This window comes from Pholcus phalangioides, unplaced genomic scaffold (genome assembly GCF_987345545.1).
Source record: "Pholcus phalangioides strain wild (caught in Gottingen) unplaced genomic scaffold, Ppha-v1.0 ptg000017l_1, whole genome shotgun sequence".
Lineage (NCBI taxonomy): Eukaryota > Metazoa > Arthropoda > Arachnida > Araneae > Pholcidae > Pholcus > Pholcus phalangioides.
The window spans coordinates 11,740,281-11,763,448 of record NW_028301610.1 but is presented as its reverse complement, the minus strand read 5'-3'; the positions used below and the strand labels follow the sequence as shown (position 1 = coordinate 11,763,448).

General features: G+C 39.5%; 1 protein-coding gene across 1 annotated transcript; it reads left to right on the top strand.

Moving 5' to 3' along the window:
- The first annotated feature begins 7,381 nt into the window (after positions 1 to 7,381).
- LOC149072383 (uncharacterized) lies at positions 7,382 to 23,141 on the top strand. Its single transcript, XM_089246820.1, has 4 exons — positions 7,382 to 7,466; positions 17,575 to 18,033; positions 21,029 to 21,145; positions 22,029 to 23,141. Exons 2-4 carry the CDS (start codon positions 17,576 to 17,578, stop codon positions 22,579 to 22,581), a joined length of 1,128 nt encoding a protein of 375 aa, XP_089102946.1. The 5' UTR covers positions 7,382 to 7,466; position 17,575; the 3' UTR covers positions 22,582 to 23,141.
- The last annotated feature ends 27 nt before the right edge of the window (positions 23,142 to 23,168 follow it).

Here is a 23,168-nt window from a genome sequence, read left to right as displayed (position 1 = left end):
TTGATCTTTCGATGGAATTCTTGGTTCCCAAGAAGATGCTGATGTACATTGACAGGTGGAGAAGAGACGTGATAAGCTTTTGTAAGAGGACATGACGTGGCGTAGTGTAATACTGTGCCTTCCTCACCACACCTACATTTGTCCGTTCTTCGATGGAATCTAGCGAAATAAGAAGGAAATGGACCGTGTTCTGAGAAGAAGAGAAACATTTCTCTGGTCCATCTCCTTAATTTGGCCTTGACTGTAGGAATGAGAGCGAAGATTTTACGTCCTGTTTTTCTCTCATTAGACCATCTGCATTGCCATTTGTCCATCATTTCGTTCTTCAGGATTCCCGTAGCCCAAGATTTGGGAAGAAATAATGAAAAGTCTGAAGATTCTCTTTCTGTTGTAGATTTTGCCATGATGAACAGTAGAGTCAGATTGAACGCAAGTAAAACCATCTTTATGTGGATCACGGGCGTACACCCAGCCAACCTACCACAAAATGCATTTCTAGTAATCAACGGAGCTCAGATTCCCCCTTCAGAAAAGGCGAAGTACCTCGGAATTGTCCTCGACAAGAAACTGACGTTCGTACCTCAATTTAAAGAGACGATCAAACGAGCCATAATTGCCAAGAATATGATGAGCAAAATAATACACCACAGAGTGGCGCTATCGACAAAGAATAAAATCATTCAGTACAAAATGGTCATACGCCCGATAATGACATACGGCTCTACGGTATGGCTATACAATAGAGACTCCAACCTAATCAAACTTGAAAGGGAGCAAAACAAATATGTACGGAAAGTACTAAGAGCTCCGTGGTTCATCAGGAACCGGAACCTCTGAGAGGACCTCCGGCTTGAGACACTCTTCGACTTCAATCAGAGACTGGCGAAAGGGTTCTTTGAGGCACTCGAAGAATCGGAACACCGACAAACCAGTCACGGCCCAGGCTCTGTCCCTCCAGGGATATAAGCCTTTTACCCTTGCGGGGTTGGGTCGCGCTGGGGAGTTGGAGGTGGAGGGGTTTGAACCCATGTAACCTGAACTCTTTCCATCTCTAACCCCGTATCTTACCAACCCACCACTACAGCACTCGGAACACCAGCTCTTAACGGAAATCTCCGACTATGACAGTGAAGAATTCTTGGCCCGTAGAAGGCCCAAAAATGTTCTTCATCTAACCAGACCAGAACTTTTAAAGGGATGGCCTAACAAGTTCGGTCAAAACGAAACTACAATTTCTCCCATAGAAAAACCCCTTCTACACCAAAGATACGAAAGGAGAGCACCCACACGGGAGAGGTAAAAGAGAACAATAAAACGCTCTCTTAAATAAACAAGTAAGAAAGGAAGAAAGAAAAGGAAAGGAGCATGCTCACACAGATCCCGTTGAGCTCCGGAGTGACAATAACAATATAGATAACGGGGGAGACATTTTTGCGCACTGCATTCAATCCCCCCCCCCTCTCCCCCAAGAGAGAAGAGAACAAGTTGGGTAAAAAGCGAACCTTCCGAAAATTAAGAAAGAAAAAGAAAGAAAAGGGAAAGGTAGATAGGAGCTACTCATAGCCTACTTACTAAACAATGTCCGTGAGCTACTCCTGATAAGAGAGGCGAGGAGAGCGCTCCAGGGGAAAAGAATAGAAATGAAGAGAAAGGAGAGGAAGCTCCTCCCCTTCGTCTCCCCCTGCAACACGAGGGAAAAAAGACACTGATAAGAGAGTTTAATCCCTTCTCCTCCAACATCACTATCCCTCTCCTCCCCAAACTGAGGGAGCAGGATATGTAATATAAATGTAAATAATGTAAATATATAATGGCGAAGGGTATCTTAATATTGCATCTAATTGTAATTAACTGTAGATAATCTTTTGAATCTTCTGAAATTTTTGAATCCATGAAATTGCGTAAATATGAATATAAACGGGTCAATGCTATCTATATGAAAGAAAGAGAAACGAGAAGAACGAAGTGACGGCATAAAACCATTAAAGCAATTAAAAACCCGCAAGGGTGCCAGCTCTTTGAAGAAGAGTAAAAACTTTTGAATAATCTGCACATTCACGCTAATGGCTTCACGCACATTCGCTAAGCAGGTGGCGAAGAGAGATGAAGGGGGTATGGGCCGCTATCACAGCGGCGATTGGGACCCCGGCCCACCAATTATGGTCATGGTCATGGTCAAACGGGTGTAGGTCGATTGCGCCGAAGATGAACCGTTTTTGATAAGAAATAGGTCGATTGCGCTCACCCCCGATTTCTAAGAATTGCAGGTAAACCCTTTATCTAAATCATTATTAGGCCAGGTTATTTTTTATTTGGACGGCAAGCGCCGGCAATTCCTCATACTCCTATTGTAATATGGCCCACTGTAGCATCACTGGTTGTCGGTTCCATCTGACCCAAGCATGGTACCGAAAAATTCAAGAATATGGCCTCAGTGGGGGATTATAAAGGTGCTAATTCTGTGGTGTTTGGTCAGAACATGTGATGACTCCAAAATCACATTTTTGAGATATGAGCATTTTCATTGCGATTCAAAAGACTTTCTTTTAGATCAAAAACCATTTTTTGGAGATACGTTCTGGCCAAACACCACAGAATTGTGAAAAATCTCAGTGGTAATAACTTTTATCTATATCTATCTTTCTTTTTCTTTTTGTGGCAAAACCACGTTGTGCTTATATGCACTAATCCTGTCTATAATAGACAGTGACACCCCCAATCAGAGCAGTTGGTAACTTTCTCCCTCCTCCCGTGTAACCCACAAGGATTAAAATCAGACTGGGCGCAATCGACCTGTTGGGGGGGGGGGGGAATACATTGCAAGTCGAAACACTCGCATTTTCGGCGCAGTCGACCGAGCCCCGTATAAACATGCGATCGATACACTACTACTTCACCAAACGCCAACTCTGGCCATATCGCTGTATTGCAATTTACTGCCATTAGTGAGATGGGTTGGAAGTGAAGGCGCTGTCTATCGGTGGTCGGCCTCGAGTTCGTTAGGGAATGATCGATACACTGGTGCTTGCACCACGGCCCTTAGAAGACCCCCTTTTTGTAACAATACTCCTTCACGACTCGACCTCGTTCCCTCCTCCCACCTCCAGCATTGCTAAACTACAGGGAAAGGGTAATGAGGCAAAAATGAAATATCGCTATGAAAACGAAACCGGCTATTCACTATATATGCTGTCTCGCGCACCGATGAAACAAATATCTTTCGCATGTAAAACCCGTAAGGGAAGCTAACTTTCACAAGGAAAGTAACTTATATTGTATTAATCTGCACTCTAGGCCAGTGGTTCTCAACCGGAGGCCATATGGCCCTCCAGTGGTACTGGGATACTGCAGGGGGGGGGGGGGGCACGGGAGAAAATGGAGAAAGGGGCCATGACAGGTGGTTTGGAGGGCTGCGAGAGCTGGGAAGAAAAATTAAGGTGTGAAGAAATAAAGCTTTCATATTAGTGACTATACAATTACAGAATCCAACAAAACCACCCATAAAACCAGGGCCGTCTTAGGAAAAGGGCCCACCCGGGCCTCACCGCCTACATTTTGCAGCAGGTTCCCTGGGACGGGATTTTTCGTAGCCCTTCCCCCCCCCCCCCCCAGCTAGATTTTTCACAGAACCCTCCTCTATATCAAATTTATAGTGTGAAAAACAAAAAATGATGAAAAACATATCAGGCCCCGACTGCAGCTCTGTCAGTCCCACTCTTGTGAGGGGTCATGCCCGGGGGTCTCGTGTCCATAAGTGAGCCCACCTCATGATATTTTGTATAGTACAATAAATTTCGAAAATAAGTAGGAAATATGCAGGCTGTTTATTTCCAGCTAAGTATGGGACTACCATAGCATAACTTTGCCTGAGGGCTGAGGGGGGGGGGGCTATGATGTTGAGACGGTCCTGACTAGAACTCGGACTATTGGGGAGCTCAATAAATTCTAGGCCAGTGGTCTGGAGGCCAATCTTCTTTGTAAAATGTTCGTTCAGTATAAATTCACTGAAAAAAATCAATTCAATACGTATAAAGGATCTTGCTTCCAGATGAGGGCCGAAGATTCTGGGTAAGACCGGGGAGCCACGAGAGGCTCCCCGGCCAAATGTGGCCCTTTGAGGGCCACATTTGGCCAGCGAGTTACGGGTTGAGTATAGGTTATATGGTTTAAGCATGCCCCCCCCCCCCCCACATCCTGGAGCAGGGCCCTAGGCTGGGATCTTCTGCGGGGGGTGCCCTTCCCCTGTCAGACTTTTCATGGGCCGTTCTATAATTTATAGCGTGAAAAAGCAAAAAATGATGAGAACTGTCCCGGCCCCCAGGGATACAGGGGTCCGCCCTTGTGAGGGCCATGGGTTTCAGATAAGACTACTCGGGGCACGTAGGTTTGGGCTTGCCTTGTGTCTCACCCATTAACTGAATTATTTCTTTTTTATTGTGTCCGAATTTTTATTTTTTTTAATGAATTTCTTCATTAATTTTAAAATTTCTTTTACTTTAAAATGATTTTTTTCATGAATTTCGAATTTTCACTTGATTTAAAATTATTTTCTCATTAAAATATTGAATTTGCAATTCATCTGAAATTTTTTCTTTATTGAATTTTTGGTTTCCATTAAATCTAGAACTATTTATTTCATGAATTTTGAATTTTCATTAAATTTGAAATTATTTCTTTCATGAGTTTTGAATATTCAATTAATCTGAGATTTTTTTCTTTCATGAGAATTTTGAATTTTTGTTTGAAAATCCACTAATTTTCCACTATCCACTAAAACATCCACTAAATTTTCATTAATTCTCAAAATTTTTTCATGAATTCTAAATTTTTATTAATTCTGAATTTTTTTTTCATAAATTCCAAAAAGTTTTTCATTAAATTTTTTTACTGGCACATATTTTTGCGTAGGTAGGCTATTTCTCAGCATTTGCACAGATGAAGAAAATTCATTATTGATGAAAGAAATAATTTCAGAGTTATTGAACGCCTTTAATAATTGGCGGCCCTTGCTTTATTCGGGGCCCTGGGCCCCGAAAATCTAAAGGTATCCATCGCAGAACCCAGGGCCGCAACTAGATACTTTAGCAGCCGAGGCAAGCACGTATTTTGACGTCCCGTGTAATGTAGAAGAAGCTGTTGAATTCGGTGCCCCCCTCCTGGTCCAGCACCCGGGGCACCACGCCTAGTTCCGGCCCTGGCAGAACCCGATTATGGTTTTAGAAATATCTACAACCTAAAATATTTGGATATGCGTTCTCATGTATGTATTTGTTCGTCGTGGGCCCATCAAGCGGCCTTTAGAACCTACATACGAAGGTCCCTGAGGTGTACGTAAGACCGTCTTAAGAGCGTCATGGACCCTCGGGCCAAGTTAGTTTTCTGTGGCCCTACCTGTGGCAAATTCTCGAAAATCTCAGCTAGATCTTATTTTTGTGAGGTCCCCCCTTCTTCTCTTGAGGGCCCCGGGCCGTGCCCGGGTGAGCCCATGAGTTAAAGCGCAACTACCTGCCTAAGGGACCGGCTCTAGGATGAGGGGCCCCATGCGATTCTGAAATTCATTTTTTTTAACATTCTGTAAGGCTTTAAGGTTTAAGATTAAGACATACATGCTCAACCCACGGCCGTTGGCCAAATATGGCCTTCGGAGTCATCTGATGTGACCAACGGTTTCAAGCTTAATTTTTTAAAAATGAGCCGAGTAGCACATAGCCAGATTCCTTAAGTGACCCACCGCACATTTACAGGTCTTTTAGGTGACTCGCGGCACATTCCCAGACGGCTTAAGTGACCCGCGGCACATTCCCAGACGGCTTAAGTGACCCGCGGCACATTCCCAGACGGCTTAAGTGACCCGCAGCACATTTAAAAATCAATTAAGTGATCTGAGACACTTTTGAAGATCACTTACGTGGCCTGCGACACGTTTTCTAACTAATGAAGTGGGCCGCGGCCTCAAATCTGATTTTGTAAAGATAAAGAAAGCGGCACATTTCCAGATCCTTTGAGTGGTCCGGGACATATTTCCAGATCACTCAAGTGACCCACGGCATATTTCCAGATCATTTAAGCGACTCGTTGCACATTTACAGACCCTTTAATCGACTTGCAGCACATTTATGGACCACATAAGTGACCCGCAACACATTCCTAGACCACTTAACCCTTTAAGCGGTAATGACGAGATATCTCGCCCCCATGAAAGCCTCTTATTTCAGCATTGACGAGCCTAGACATTTTGTAAAAATGATTTCTCAATGGAAAGATTTTGCCCTATACTCAACCTGTTCGCAACCTTTCAAAGCCAGCGGCCCGGTTGATTTCTTTTATGTGAGTGGAAGGTCCAGTCATACCCACGCCTAATGGGTAAAAATGAATCGGTCAACTATTCGCGGCCCGGTGGTTGAGAAACACTGCCCTCTACCCCTTAATTTGTACCTGCTGAAAATCGGAAGAAAGCCTACTACATTAAAAACGATGTGGCATTTGAAGGGGGGTTTCCAATTTCTAATTGCTGCTCAAAGGACCAAGTGAACCCAACCCCCGGTGCATTTACAGATCACCCAAGTGACGTGGGTTGCTGTTTCGGATCATTTAAGTGGTCGTGGCACATTCTCAGACCATTTGAATGGCCCGCGGCACGTTTTCAAACCAATAAAGTGGCCCGCAATCTTCAATAGGTTCAGTAGGCCTGATTTAAGGTTTGGTGTAAAATCAAATTTTGATCTGGAGACGAATATTTTTACTCGTAAGAGGTAGGTCTTTTCGTCGGGAAAAAGCAAGTTATTGTTCAACCGGTCACGTGATTATGTGTCGTAGATTCCTATGTGCAAGAATATGCAAATGAAGATGCCGTGACGTCACACAAGAGAGAAACACACACCGTGTCTATAAATACTTTTTCACCGCTCTGAGCGGGTTTCTTCCTAGCAAGTGGCTCAAGCGCGCGGAATTTTAGATCATTATGCCATGTAAACATGGTAGTTATTTTGATCGACTATTGGACCACAGCAGTAAAATGATAATTATTCATCAATTATCTTCGATCTCTCCAATCTTCCGACTCGTATTAATTATCCGAAATGAAAACCCGTTGGATAATTATCGCAGATGCTACCGAACATGGTCGTTGGAAGTTTACCGTAAGTACGTTTCATTTGTTATCGATATTGATTATTTGATTTTTTGAAATCATAAATTAAATTTTAAATGAGAATTGTGTGTGCAGGTTTTTCCACCGTAGATCGATGATCACGTGATGGAAAAAAAAAAAAAATCCGAATCAGTTTCCGATATGTGGCGACATCTTGCGACGCATCTCGGCGAAAGATCGAAACCGTATGTGATGCGACGTCGCTCTATCTCGTAACTGATGTATTACGGCAGTACCGTTGCGGTGGCGGCACGTTAGTGTTGCATTCAGGTGAAGTCTGCTCGCTAGTTCAGCTGATTATTTGAGCTTAGTCCAGGTAAATAATTTTTTTGCATTATTTATGTAAAATCTTTTTTTTTTGCATTTACAGTGCAATCGTACCCCGATATAATGAACTCCGATGTAACGTTCCCCCAAAGTTTGTGGTTGTATTTGTGTTAATCTCATTTCCAATAAACAGTTTTCCTCGATTTTACGAATTAAAATTTCTGATTTTTGTGTTAAATAGGGGTTCGATTGTATTTTGCAAATATGTATAAATTGTTGTTGAGGTTTATGTGCAGTAAATACTTTAACTACTGTGGAACCCTGCTTATACGCTTCTTAGTTAGCTATACAATTACATTCGATCCCGCTTAAAATGTTTAGACTTGGAATGTTTTTTTCGCTCAGTACAACTTATTTTTGCGGTCCAGATTCTAACTAATTCTCATTAAATTTAAAGCGTTTCTCTGCCTACAACATTTTTTCGTGATGGTATTTTTCAAAACAAGCAGTATCCACTGTATTACATTTATATGAAGTTTTGTTTCAGTCGCACTTCATTCGTATACATTTTAATGTTAAAATATTTCATTTATTTTGACCTCATTTATTATTTTCAATTTCAATTATGTTTGTTTTCACTTCGACTCAAACCCCAAGTCTTCATAAAACGACATTTCCATTCATCGAATATACATTTTTGTAGACGGTAAAACGAGTCGTCGTAATAGTTTTTCATACATGTTGTCACCGTAACAGCCGCAAACTTTAAGGTGGTTGTTGACAGATATAAGAATAAGCATTGAGTCCATTATGACTATTTTAGAGTGGACGTGTGCGTAACAATTTATTTCTAAGAATTCAGCAGTCATGGCAAGTTTCAAAGAAACAGGATCATATTTCAAACAACTTAAACTTCTATGTTCTTTCAGAATTTTTTCCCAATATCCATAGCATTATTCCTGGAGGGTAGAAAAGTGTACTGAAATCATTTGGTATGTCTGCTAGTAGAAAACGTGTAATATTGGCTCTCTTTTAGAAAAATTTATAAAGAATTCAATCGTAGGCGGAGATAGACTTGGAAGTTGGGGGAGAGGGGCACTGTCATTATTGCTCGGGGGGGGGGGCAAGATGATGATGTCGATTCATCTATACATATATGCAATAGATTTGTCGACTTCACCTTTGATGCTGGCCCCCCATATCTCCGCCCAATGTTAACAAAAGTGAAGCATGTTAGTATCACCGTATGTCTTATTTGGCCAATTCGATTTTAGCAGTTTTCCTAGGAGCAGGTTTTTGTGCCATGTGAACCTAATAGGGCTATTTCACATCAACAGAAACATAAAACTTTGACGTCTCACACATTTGTTTGGTGAGTGGGCGAGAGCAAATGAACAATTGAATCATTCATGTAGTCAATCAGACTCAGCTGCACAATTGGTTACTCTGGTGGTAACTGTGGTACTCACGTGGTAAACTGGCTCTTACTCTGCCTCTTATATGGTCACTCACTCTGCACCAATTCTGTGCAATCCCAGTATTCTAACTATCATTGCAGACAACAAGAAATAGGCTGTTCATATAAAAGGTATTTATTTAATCGCACAAATTCTTGCTCAATAAGAATTTCCCAATTTAAATTTTTGCAAAGTCAGTGAAGAGTTGAACATTAAATCAAATCTCTCTCAGGCAGTGAAAAACGGTATAAAAAAATGTTATCTCGACAGAAAACAAATTTTTATCTCGTGTTTTACTCTATCTGTCAATGGCAGAGAATTAACAGAACTGAGCTTATAGACACTGAAGTTGCATTATGATGACGACAAGAGTTACACTCAACGAGATTATTCTCCAATCATATAGCTGGAGTTTCTGAGGGTATTTGCCAGATGAACGAACAATCGATGGAGTTGATACGAGTCTTCTGGATCTTTTTGCATATTGATCGAATGTTATTTATCTGCATACCTTACTCAAGGATCTCGTATGAGAATTATTCAATTTTGTATAAAAAATCCGAACCTGCAGCGACGCAAAAATACAAATTTGTTAGCTAACCATAATGCGGCATATAGATTTAGGCCAACAGTCAAATTAAACTAAGTTAATTATTACTTGCAGAATGAAATATGATGAAAATGTAGAATGCAAACTAACACTCCAAGAGAGACATATTTATAGGATGAGAAATACACATGATCTCGGCCCATGTGACTCACATAATCTGTCTCAAATAATTGCATAATCAGAAAATATAAAAAAAAATCTCCAAGTTAAGAAAATTCTACTGGCAACAATTTGGGGGACTGGGATTGCTGCAGCCAATCATCAGGAAGTGATGGAACAAAAAGGTAATTAAGCAAGAGTTTCATTGTAATTTATTATACCCTTTAACATTAACTCAGGGTAGTAAATTGCCTATGGCGATAGACTGGAGTCACTCGGTTTGAAAGAAAAAGAACATTACCTTGGAATTTTAACAGAAATTGAGACTATGGGCGCGGTAGCCCAGGTCGGTAAGATACTCGCCTAAAGTACCAAAGGATGTTTAGAGGTGTCGCGAGTTCGATACCCGGTTCGTCCTTGTCAGAAAACTTTCCTGACACAGGGGTACAACAAAAATGGCGACATGACCGCAACAAAAACTGCTACAGCAGGGAGTCCCCCATCGAGGGGTTAGCGCACCAACCTCTCGACGAGTATAAAAAACAAGCCTGCCGTTCGGAATCGGCAATAAATTGTAGGTCCCGGTCTAATTAGCCCTCGTGTGTAGAAAATGACCGTGGTGCGACAAAAATGATCAATGATCAAATTGAGACTATTTTCAGACATTTATGCTGGTAACATGTTGCAAGACCTGTTGCAATTCAATCACTTGGTCACTCAATTGCTCACTTTCTCTCACCTTCACTCTATTGCTCACTCACTTTGTCAGGGCCACAACTGGGGGGCGGAGGCAACTGCCTCAGGTAACATTTTTAGGTGGGAACAAAGAACATTGTTATAAAATTACCAAATTTTAAAGTTGTGGGGCGGCCAAATCATGTTTGCCCCAGACTGTGAAAATCCTAATTACGGCCCTGCTTTGTCATTCAATTGCTCACTCCCATGATCACTCAATTGCTCACACCCATGATAGCTCACTCACTTGGTCATTCATACTGTCACTGGATCACTTATAAGGTCACTTGCTTGCCCACATGTTTACTCATTTGCTCAATCACTGACGCTCACTGATGAACTTCTGTCTATGCGTTTTCTCAGCTGTGATTTATTTTTTTTTTGTCGGTGAATTTCCTTATTGGTGAACTGTCAGTGAATTTTCTTTAATCTCTTAAATCAGTCAGAGTAATACTATATACATTAAAAATAGGACCTACATTAATTTCTCCACACATAAGAAAACACTATTTACTTCAAGTAGCCTATATGATAAAAACATTACACACCGTAAAAATGCAGAAAATATCTACAAAATAATGGCATATTGAGGTGTCTGACTCTTCCAGAAGCAGTCAGCCAATCATGCCCAATATAAAACACGGCCATGGGACGTGTTGCGCTTTGTGTCAAAACTATCATGCCTACAGAGTGGTCATAAAATAACCAATATACGAGCCCCTAAGGGCTGTTAAAAAATCAATGAATGCAAATGAAATTTGAGGTATAGGTGTTTCAGAGTGCGCTCGAGGATCTGAAAGAAACGAAACCCTAGCACTAGTGGTTACTGCCACAACAAAATTCTTTTAAAAAATTTGACCAGCAGCACCTGCATTGTTAAATAATCAGCATATAAAAAAACAATGACGTTGAAACAGTAGGCTACCTGTAGGATCATAAATACAGACTTAGACATGCTAGACTTTAGTTCCTTAAACTTTTTGTCCCATCGCCCACTTCATAAAATTTTTCTTCTCATTGTCCCCCCCCCCCCCTCAAGCCAACCCATAGGGTCCTATACTAAACTCAAAGCTTTTTCCACACCATGGAATTTTCCATCGCCCCCTTTGGGAGACACTGTGCTAGATGCTTGGTCAGGGAATTTCTTCAACAGAGAAATTTGAGACTATTTTCAGCCATTTGTGCTACTTTACCGCACACCAACTCTGATGATATATTGCCATACAGCTATTTCCAACCAGTGGAGTTATGTGGGAAAAGAGGGCACCATCTATCGGTGGTTGCCCCAAGCTTGTTAGGTAAAGAACTTGTTTCTGATGTCATATGCCCGGATTCGAACCCGTGGACCTTGACGCTAACCTTCATAGTGGAAGACAAGCATCTTACCACTGCGTCACTTGGGTGCTAGACATTTATGCTGGAAACATGAGACATATTTAGTGGATCAACTCTTACATGAGACATGTTACAATTCAATCACTTGATAACTCATTTGCTTGGTCATTCATCCACTCACTGGTTCATTCATACTGGTTCACTCACTGATGATGAACTGGTTGTGATTGCCAAATCCAGTGGCGTTGGAGCCAGGGGTGCTGTGGGTGCTCGAGCACCCATGGTAATTTATGGCTCGGGTCCGAGCACTCCCATAATTGATTGAGAAATCGTAATTTCCAATATAAAGCTCAAGACGAGCACCCACAGGTTCGAAACATTTCCGATGCCCCTGGCCAAATCTATTCTATTAGTTTGGTCCCCTCTTGAAATGAAAGTGCCCCCTTCCGAACGGAATTTCTGACTACGAGCCTGCACTAGACGCTCAGTCAGGGAATTTCTTCAAATCTACGGAAGTCCCTGACCAAGCGTCTAGGGCACCAACCCCTTGGTGAGATCATTCTTTGTCTGCGTTCTGTTCTCGCATTTGAGGCTACAGGTATCATTCCAATGCCATTTGTTTTTTGATGAGCTGATCATTTTGCAATACATAAAAGTGAGTGTTGCCATTTAAATTTCTCAATTTTTCATTGTGGCCATAACCGTAAGAAATGGGGTTGTTTTCACATGCTCAAGCGCATAATTTGAAACACATCTCAAATTTCATCCAAATTCTTTGATTTTCGTAGCTGCTACAAGTTTGTTGTTTTTATGACCATGCTGTACTTCTGTATTTATGAGTAGATAGTTTGTCATGCTGGATAATTTACCTTGTATTCAACACAAAATCTGCTCTTGGAGAAACGGTGGAAAAAGAGAAAAAAGATTAGTCAAAACTTGGACAAGTCTATTTTGACAGGAAAAAAAAACGGCTGTAATGCCTGCCCCGTCTAGTTATGGCTTTTATTAGGTATATGGTTACATTCGCTCAAATGCAACCAATACACTTATTGGTTGTATTTTTCAAGTTTTGTAAAAGAACTTTTATAGTGTAATCCCTCTCTTAGTCTCATTTTTCTTGTGTGATGGATGATTTGAACATTGAAGAATCTGAACATTCTTGTATCAGCTTGCATTGCACAAAATTTGAATATTTTTATCATAACTGTTTTAAAATTAATTTTAAGAATAAGTAGAGGGTACCTACTATATATACTCGTGTATAAGCCAACTTCCCTACTTCAGGACCACCAAATCCGCAATAAATTGAAAACCTGTGTATAAGCCGACCCCAAAAAATCTGTGCATTTTAGAGGGAAAAAAAAATTCTTATATTTCAATGCAAAATGAATAGCTTCTTACAGAACTTTACAATAGAAAATGATTCAAACTTTTTAATCCATTTCTTTCAAGTCTCCAAGCTCAGGGTAATCCATCAGATCATCATAGGGGGTGCGGCATCTTCGTTTTTATCTTCATCTGGGCTGTTATCGCCATTGTTATTTTCAAAGAGGTTATCATCTTCAGTTCCGTCCATCGCATTGCTGATGCAACACTTTTTGTAGGATCGGATGATAATTTTGGTGGAAATGGAATTCCACGTCTCATGTACCCATTGGCACACAAGGCATGTGGTCAGGTTTCTTCAAGGCACCACTTTTTTGTAGTTCCTTTATCATCAGAACTCATCCATTCGGATCCACAAATTCCTCAAATAGTCTTTGAGAGGCTTGTTGATGCTCGCATCTAAAAGCTGTACAATCAACGTTAGCCCACCGGGCATCAAAGCCAATGATGTTTTAGATTTCTTTATCTCAGCTTTCACATTATCAGTTCTGTGGGGTTTTGAACATATCCCATACCAATAATGCCGGTTTCTCGAACACTGTTACAAAAGTGACTTCTGATTGCCGGGGTCGATATTTTCTCATCAAAAGCTGACCCGAGTATAAGTCGACCCCCCCCCCCCCACTTGAGGAAGGAATTTTTCCATAAAAGAACTTGGCTTATACACGAGTATATACGGTACTTCTTTTTCTTGCCAAGCATCCAAAATTTATCGTCAAGGTAAGTTGCAAAATATCTACACTGCTCAAAACAATTAGGGGAGCACATGGTTTTAACAAAATTACGCAAAGATGTATACCGATAAGTAACATAAAATGAATCATCCATAATTTAAAGCCTAGCAGGAAACGGAAGAAGAAAACTTCATATGCAAATCAAAGTTCATGACGTCAAAAACCAGAAAAAGGAGATAAGGGCAGAATTCGGGATGTTGCAGAAACGTGTTTTACTGCCGTAACTGTGAAATTCGATTGCGCAGTATTTTTTTTTTAGACTAGAGGATGTCTCAACAACGTGATTTACTGGAATCCATGGCATGGCGTGTTATAGGCAGACTGGAATCCGGGCAAACACACCGTAGTGTCGCGGACGCTGTTGGAGTCGCCAGAAGTGTTGTTGCAAGGCTGTGGAATCTATTCCAAGAAACAGGAAATGTTAGACGTCGACCAGGGCAAGGTCGGCCACGCGCCACTACAGCAACTGATGACCGGTATATACGGTTAACAGCCCGTCGAAACAGAACAGAGAATGCTACGCAGCTGCAAAGACGGTTGCTCTTGGCAACAGGACAAAGGGTGTCCAGCCAAACAGTACGTAATCGGCTTCATGAGGGAGGGCTCTATGCACGTAGGCCAATGGTCTGCATTCCGTTGACCCCACGCCACCGTGCGGACCGAAGAAGATGGGCTGCTGAACATCGAGATTGGGAGCAACATGATTGGAGCCAAGTGCTGTTTACAGACGAGTCCCGATTCAGTCTGGAGTGTGACACCCGACGTGTTCTGGTATGGAGGGACAGGGGCACTCGAAATAACCCCGCATTCGTTCGTGAAAGGTCACAATACAGACGAGCTGGTTGGATATTGCCATTCAAAATTTCACTAACAGGTGCTGCTGAATCAAAAAAGACTCAATGTAACACATAAAATGTGGAATAAATAGTGTAGATGTAGATCGTAGTTTTCCAAACTTTTTGTTCATCACCCTGATTCAAGTGAACCCATGGGATCCTGTGTTATACTTGTAGCTTCTATTGCTCTCCTAGACCATTCCATAGCCCAAGAGGGGTGATATTGCCTACTTTGGGAAGCACTAGTGTAGATGATGTAACATATACATTTCTGCAATGGTTGTTAGCAGACATTTTGGCCCATGCAAAGGGGTTTAATTTCCCCCCCCCCTTTCCCGAGCCAAAATTATATTATTTTACATGAAAAACGTAAAAAAAATCGGAAACCTCCCTCAAAAGAAAATTCTGCGTACGCCTATGTTAGCAGATATGTGATTTGAGATTGAATATCATTTAGATGTAACCTGATCTGAAAAGGATGCTTATGTTGAAATGAAATATGGTAGTTTTATGTAACGCAGATTGTATTACATTAATTATGTACTTTTGTGTTGTGTGAATATAGTGTGATATAGAATGAATTAGTGTTTTGTCATACAAGCCTACATTCTGGAGCATGGGATCTTTTGTAGGTCCCCGGTCCGACTTTTCATAGGCTCTTCTATAGTTATTTTTTTTTATAAATAACATGATCCTTACATATTCCCAAGAGATCTGTACGATCTGTCCAGGAAATTTGTTAGTGCTAGTAAACATCCATACCCAATCTGGGATTCAAACCCAGACCTGCAGTCAGAGGCTAGCTTCCTAATCACAACTGCCAGGCGACATTTTATTACATTTAAAAAACAAATAATGAGAACTGTCCTGGGCCTCCGGGTTAGAGCTCTGTCAGCCCCGCCCATGTTGGGGGGGGAGGGGCATGAGCCATGTGTGAGTAAAATTTGGAACTATTTTCAATTCATCAAAAAAAACTATGCCAAAAGTATTTTAATGCAAACTACACATTATGCCAATTGATTGATTTTTTTTAAATTATTTTTTATAGTGTACCATGCCCCTCTCTGCATTAAAGCCCTGTTGAATTACAGGATTCAAAAGTGTAAAAAAAGTACTCTAGGAGGATCCATTGTATTTGGGATGATATTTACCTGGAGAAACTGATTGAAAACATCCTGTATAGTTAAGATAGCTTATTCTATACAGGCAGAACCATCTTAATACACTGCCCTGAGACTCCTGGTGCATCAGAGACATTTGATGATTTTGCTCCCCGAGGCAGATTTATGGTATTGCCGCCCTTCTCCTATTCCAGTCCCTGTATTTAAGTCACTCTTTGGTCACTGACATCCTTGCACATTTTCTTTTTCAATCATTCTTTTCACCTTTCAATGACTGGGTCCTTTGCCCTCTAGGTCACTTTTTTTAGTCGCTCCCATGTTAACACACTCTTTAATTCAATCTTTTGGTTGTTCAATAACCAGGTCTCTCGTTTTCTTGGCTCATCTTTCTTGCGTACTGTGTTGGTCACTCACATGCTTGCAAACCCTTTAGGTCACTCTTGCTCGCTCACTGACTTCGTTCTAAGTCACTTTTTTTGTCATTCACATGCTTACAAACTCTTTGACACTCTTGTGGTCACTCACTGATTTATACATGTGCATCTCTAGGGCATTCTTTTGGTCACTCACTTGATTGAATATGGTTTAGCCACTCACATACTTGCAAACTCTTTTGGTCGCTCCGCAGCTGGTCCCTCGCTCTCTAGATTACTCACTCTTTAGATTACTCACTGACCTAGTCTCACTCTCTAGGCCAGTGTTTCTCCAACCTTTTTGATGTCACAGACCCTCTGTAGTTGAAGTCAATACTCTGCGAACCCCCTGTAGCAAAGGTCAATTCTGAGCCCCTATCCATAAAATCCAAAATGTATTGTTTTTTATAATTTTCATATCATACAAAATTCCATGAAAAATATTTTTACAGTAGAAAACGTGTCATGGTAGTAAATGAAAATGATTCCGCTGACCCCTTGCAAATTACTCGTGGACCCCAGGTTGAGATACACTGCTCTAGGCAGAAGTGGATTGTTTTATCGCCTGTTCCTACACAATTTTGCCACCATTCTCCCATTCTATTAATTTTCTTGACCACTCATTCCTAAAATTTACCACCCTAGGCTATAGCGTCCGCTAAGTCCCCTGCAAATATGTTTTTTCTTTAATTTGCAAAAACAAACACAATACATATAAAAGACTGAACAAAAACCACATGGAAAGAACAACACATGGCACAATAGCCATATTGGGCCCCAAGGGACATGATGCTTCTGCTTGCATCATGATTATATCAATTGTATTATATTTCTAACAATTCCAGTGTATTGCTTCTCCTGTGTTAAGATGGCCCAGCATAAAGAAATTATTTAAAAATATATTCAAATAAATCATTACATAACTATTGAAATGTAAATGTGAACACTTTTTTTATTTCAACTCTATGTAACGAGAGACAAATTATTTTGAAATTTCGGGAGAAATATCCACTGTATGCAAATATTTTTATCTAATACCTCAAATATGCTTGAGAAGTTCCGGAAAGACTAAAATGAAAATTATACAGGAATACTGGAAAATATTTGACTCCCAAACTTAAGCATTTCAAACTAAATTTCAGAGTTTTTAGGATGTTGAAATTTTTTTAAATTTGTTGTAACATGTTTCTAATTGAATGGTCAGTTGGCTTTGTTCAATGCCTCTTATTAGAGAGTATTCATGTGCAGGATATAATTGTTTAATGTGTTTCTGAAATACATTTGAAAATTGAAATTTCAATAAACTTGTGGAACATAGTTGAATTATTTAAAATTTGAATATTGTATCAAAATAATTTTTCATTGTTCTTGGTTTGACTGAAAGTTTTTTCTATTACTCATAGAATTGTGTTTGTTTCTAATCTTTTGCAGAATGTCTGATCATCTAGTTACTGCAGATGTAAAGCGTAAAGTTCACAGATGGATTAATGACCATGAGGGAACCCAGGATCAAAGTATTGGTGATGTAATAACTGACGATGACAGTGCCACACCATTATTGGTAGATGAAGACGACTTTCGTCCATCGTCATTAGTGAGTGACCACAACTGCATCACTCTTCCATTCACTGGCAATGAAGATCATATTCTACAGTCACCAGTGGATAATGATTCAAACTCAGCATCATCTAGCACAGATGTTATGATATGGAAAGTCAGTTCTGACACCAGCGCGAATGTGGCATGGCATGAAATCAATGATCCAAATGAATTCACTGAGGCATATGGAGATGAGATACGCTTTGAGACAAAAGACAGCGCCCAGCAATGTATGAAGTTGGAGTTGAATGGCCCAACAAAGATTGCCCTTAGCAGAAGTATCAAAAACAGGTAAAATTCTGTGATTATAAATACAAATTGGTGGAAGCTGTATGAGATAGAATATTAAGAGACTGAAATAACATTGTTTTTACAAGTTTGTTTTATAAAGGTCTCTGCTCATCAAAGCACTAATCATTGACGACACTATATTCTGTTTAAGACGGGTTTCCATCTCATACAGTGTCTGTCTTAAATTCCACTGTATAGGCTATGCGTTAGTAGGTTCACTTTTATAAGGGGTTTTGGTCATCTCAGGGCTACCCCTGGGAAATTCACCCAGTATAGTGTTTTGTATATTGCATATAGCATGGTACTGCATGAAAAAAAATTAAGGCGATTGATAGTTTTTTAAGCTCTATGGTTATAGCTGTAGAGCCATTTTATGATGTCCAATTTTGTTTCATTTGTGTATCGCATGTAGGTAGGTACGTCAGCAATTGAGTGAAGCATTTTTCCATTGTTATATTGTTGAACATTGTCTCGCTTCATTTTTATTACACAGGTTGTGCTGTGCTATTGCATGTTCTGCCTGCAGTGATGTTTTAGCACAGATTTCTTTCATTGCTTTAAGTTGAAAATTTGTTTCTGCCAAAGCTTTACAATACTTTGAAACACAGTGGAATTAATTTTTCCACTGGAATTTTTCACATTTCTGGAATATTTATTGTGAGGGTGGATAGCAAAGAAAGAACGAGAAGAAAACTTTCATGTCAGTGGTTCTCAACCGTTGCTTGGGGCTTCGCGGCCGCTCGAGAAAAATAAGTTAAATCAGTAAAATTTGAAAAAATGTCTGCAGGGCTTCGTCATAGAAATTATACACTAGGAAGGGCTCTGCGACTCAATAAAGGTTGAGTCTACATTATATGCAGCCAAGGCCATAACTACGGGCTGCCCCAGGTGGTAAAATTTAGGAGGGAACAAAGAACACAGTCACAAAATTATCTAATTTTAAAGTTGTGGGGGCAGCAAAATAATGTTTGCCCTGGAATTAGGGTATTTGCTAAAATTTTCAGCACATCATCAGTTTTTTTTTTTGTGAAATTCCTTGAGCATGGTCATGACACAAATGTATTTCAAGATGACCAATTTATTGTGTAGGTGGCAGATAATTGAAACCACAATAGCAAATATCCCTTTAACGCAGTGGTTCTCAAACTTTAGTCACTCGTATCTCCCTTGCCCAATTTATGGATTGTTCGCGGTTCCCCAGAATAGTTCAGTAGATATTTTCACCTATAAAAGAATCTCTTCAAAGTATAAATAGGCACACAAATCTATCTCTGATCAATAGCTCGCTAAGACACCCCGTCTAAAAATTGGTGATGCCCCATTATAAATTTTGGGGAATACTGCTTTACAGAAACATGAGAGGAGGCAATCATTTACTGGTGACCCTGAGAATTCCACAAGGTATCAAAAAAAACTGTGTGTGTACAAATTGAAGGGCGTGCAGCAAGGAGGAGTTAGCTCAATTTTTTTTCTTCCATTGGGCCAAGAAGTTAGCCCCCCCCCCCTCACCTTTTGCCCCAATTCTACAATGATTCTAGCTCTATCGAGAAACACGGGAGCTGACTGCTGTAGTTACCTTTCTCCAGCATCAAATAAAGGAAATATATTTTTTTTAACGAGAAAAGCAGACTTAATTCAAAAGCTTTTAAACTAAGTAGCTAACCCCCTTCTTGCTGCAAGCCCTTCAATGGCTATTAAAATTGTGTATTTGTTAATGTAAATGTGATAAATCAGTTATTATACATAATAACCAGATATGCATACTTAAAATTCTCTTGGTAAGTTTGATAAATTTATCCCTTTTACCAGCAAGTATGCATAATACCCAAACGTCATTGGTAAATTTGATAAATACTGAGAAAATTATAACTTCACTGGTGATTATGCATAATAACCAAGTGTCATTGGTAAATTTGGTAAATACTTGATATTTTTTTCACTTAACTGTGATTATGTATTGTACCTTAGTCCAATTGGTGAATTTGATAAATATCTAAATGAGTTTTGTATATGTGATGAATATAGTCGGACCCCGATATAATAAATTTTTTATGACCGTATCTTGACATAATAATGCCAATACGTTATGAATAGCATAGTATATCATGATGTACAATTTACTATGCCACAATGCTTTGGTATTATGCATAATCACTAGCAAAAGTGATAATTTTTTTAAATTTAACATTTACCCATGATGCATGAGTACTATGCATAATCATGTCTAGAAAATTCAGACAACAATTCATTGCTGGGAAAATTCACAGACAACAGTTTGACATGAGAGTGAATGAATGGTCTAAGCAAGTGAACAAGTGAGATCACTCAGTCAAAATGCTGGTCCCATTGTTACTTGATCACTCTTTCAGTTGCTCATTTACTCCCTAGGTCACTTATTCATTCTATCAAACTCTGTTCACTGTTATACACTCAATCATCTAGTCACTCATTTTGTGACACACTCAATCACCAAGATGTACTTACTCACTAGGTCACTCGCTCACTAACTAGATCACTGTCTACCACTGGGTTGCTCACTATGACATTACTTACTAGTTTGCTCACTCACCAGCACTAACAACTCAGTCACTTGCAAACTACTGTATCTCACTCAGTCATTCCTTGCTCACTGACTCATGTCTAACTGTTGTCTGTGAATTTTCATGTAATCATTCATTTCATGTAAACCAGCCAGTAAAGGTGATAAAAAAATGTATGGAAATTTATCAAACTTGCCAAAATGCTCAGTGATTATGCATAATTACCAGTTTTCTATAATTAAATTTATCACTTTTACTGTAACACATAATATAGCTTATAAAAGAATTTCAAACTCGACTCATTTATTTCAAATTAAATTTGAAGGTTTCAAATGAATATAACTGTCTAAATTTTAATCTTTAAAATTTTATGAATTTTTTAATTAATCTCACTTACTAAGCTGACAGTTTATTTTTATTAATTACAAGACTAATTTTGTTAAAAATTTTTGCAGAATGAATGGCGACATTGAAAATGGCAAGAGCGGTTTCAAATCGTACAGTGAGGAGGATGAAATTTTGCTGAATTTAGAGACTGGGAAAGAAAAGATGTCGGTCATAATCTGTGTGAAGTAATGCTATTTTTTAAAGGAAATTTATAAAAAAAAATTGGCAGGGAGGGGCTCTTAAAACACTATTTTGTGTGCAGATATCTTTGTATAATAGCCTATTAATATAAGGCTGGGATTACACTATAAAAGTTTGATAAAAATCCTTTTATAAAACTTGAAAAATGCTACCAATAAGATTGCATTTTCTAAAATGCAATCTTATTGTAACCAAATGTAAAGCTTATTGGTGGCATTTTTCAAGTTTTATAAAAGGACTTTTATCAAACGTTTATAGTATAATCCTGGCCTAAGGTATATATGACTGAAATTTCAGAACGATTCACCCAGTACTTTTCTAGAAATTTGATAAAAAATACCTAAACTCCAAAAAGTCCTTTCTTTTGGAAACAGAGTCTCTCGTCTCCTTAAAATAATCTTATTTTGGCAATTAGGAGCCAAAGATGCTTTTTTACTTTCTCCTAAGAACATGTTTTCCATTATAATTCCCCCGCAAATTGTCAGATCAGTCATTTTACTGCATGTTAAAAGTTCAATGGGAAGAAATGTTAATTTAGACAAGCTGTTAATGTTTAAAGAAAAAATGTGCTTATATAACAAGTTGAACTATTACGAATTCATATTTAAACTGACAAAAATATAGGCCATGGTTTCTTTTATAAAATCTATTGAAGAGAAATAATCTTGAATTGGAAACAATTAAAACCAAATATTAAATAAAATGTACTTTATTGAAATTCCATCAATATTTTTAATTATATTCAGGATTTGTGGATTTAATATCTTGTGATTACTTGAATGCTATTTTACTCAGAGAACTCTAGAACTATGCCAGCAGTTTGTTTTAATTTATTATGGGACTTATTTTGTATAAAATTTTCTGCAGAGTTCATGATGGCAGTGAAACTGATTCAAGTGATGAGGATGCAGACTACGCAGATGATGAGGATGATGGCGACCATGGTGACGAGGATGATGGCGACCACGGTGACGAGGATGATGGCGACCACGGCGACGAGGATGATGGCGACCACGGCGACGAGGATGATGGCGACCACGGCGACGAGGATGATGGCGACCACGGCGACGAGGATGATGGCGACCACGGCGACGAGGATGATGGCTTCTACGGTGACGAGGATGATGGCTTCTACGGTGACGAGGATGATGCTTTCTACGATGACACCGACGACTACGGTGACGAGGATGACACCTACGACTACAGTGACGAGGATGAGGCCTTCTGTGACGAGGATGACACCTACGACTACGGTGACGAGGATGACATCTATGACTGCAGTGACGAGGATGACACCTATGATGAGGATGTCGCCGACGATGACCAGGATGACACCTACTATGATGAGGATGACACCAACGATGATGAGGATGACACCAATGACTACGGTGACGAGGATGACGGCAGCTACGGCTTTTAATGATGAGGATGACGGTGACTAGTCAATGGCTTGTCCCTCTTAAAATATGACTTCTGTAATTATATTTGTTAGAAGAAAATTAAGTACAAATTTTCAAAGATGGTAAAAAAATGTATATTTTATGTGTTTAAGTTTTGAAACATTTTAGCTTATAAATCTTATGTTTCAGAAAATGGTAATAGAGCTTTATGTGCCAATGCGGTGTTTGTATTGAAAATTATTTGTGGTAATATCAAATGCAAGCATTGTCGTATGCAAAGGGGGAGTGGGGTTCTAACCCCTCCTCAATCCGAGATTATAGTGCTATTTTGCAGGAAAAAACGTAAAGTCCCCTTGAGAAAATTCTGCATACGCCTATGAATGCAAGTGAAACGAAATTAAATGTAAGGAAATTTTAGCGAGAAAAACCTGTGAACAGTCACTTTTGATTATGTGCACATGATGCTCTTTAACTTGAATGCGCACAACTTAGTTCATGCATTTACTAAGGTGATTAATTAAAATTTTGTGCAGTAAGCTCTACTTCGTTTTCATTCTGATTAAAATTAGTAAATTTTTGTAGCCAGTCTATTCTTTCAATTGTTTCA

What these genes read in the sequence shown, in the direction of transcription:
- LOC149072383 (XM_089246820.1), top strand. Translation starts at nt 17,576, where the DNA reads ATGTCTGATCATCTAGTTACTGCAGATGTAAAGCGTAAAGTTCACAGA. An exon ending in AGCAGAAGTATCAAAAACAG is followed by an intron (nt 18,034 to 21,028) that starts GTAAAATTCTGT and finishes AAATTTTTGCAG; the next exon opens with AATGAATGGCGACATTGAAA. An exon ending in TCGGTCATAATCTGTGTGAA is followed by an intron (nt 21,146 to 22,028) that starts GTAATGCTATTT and finishes AATTTTCTGCAG; the next exon opens with AGTTCATGATGGCAGTGAAA.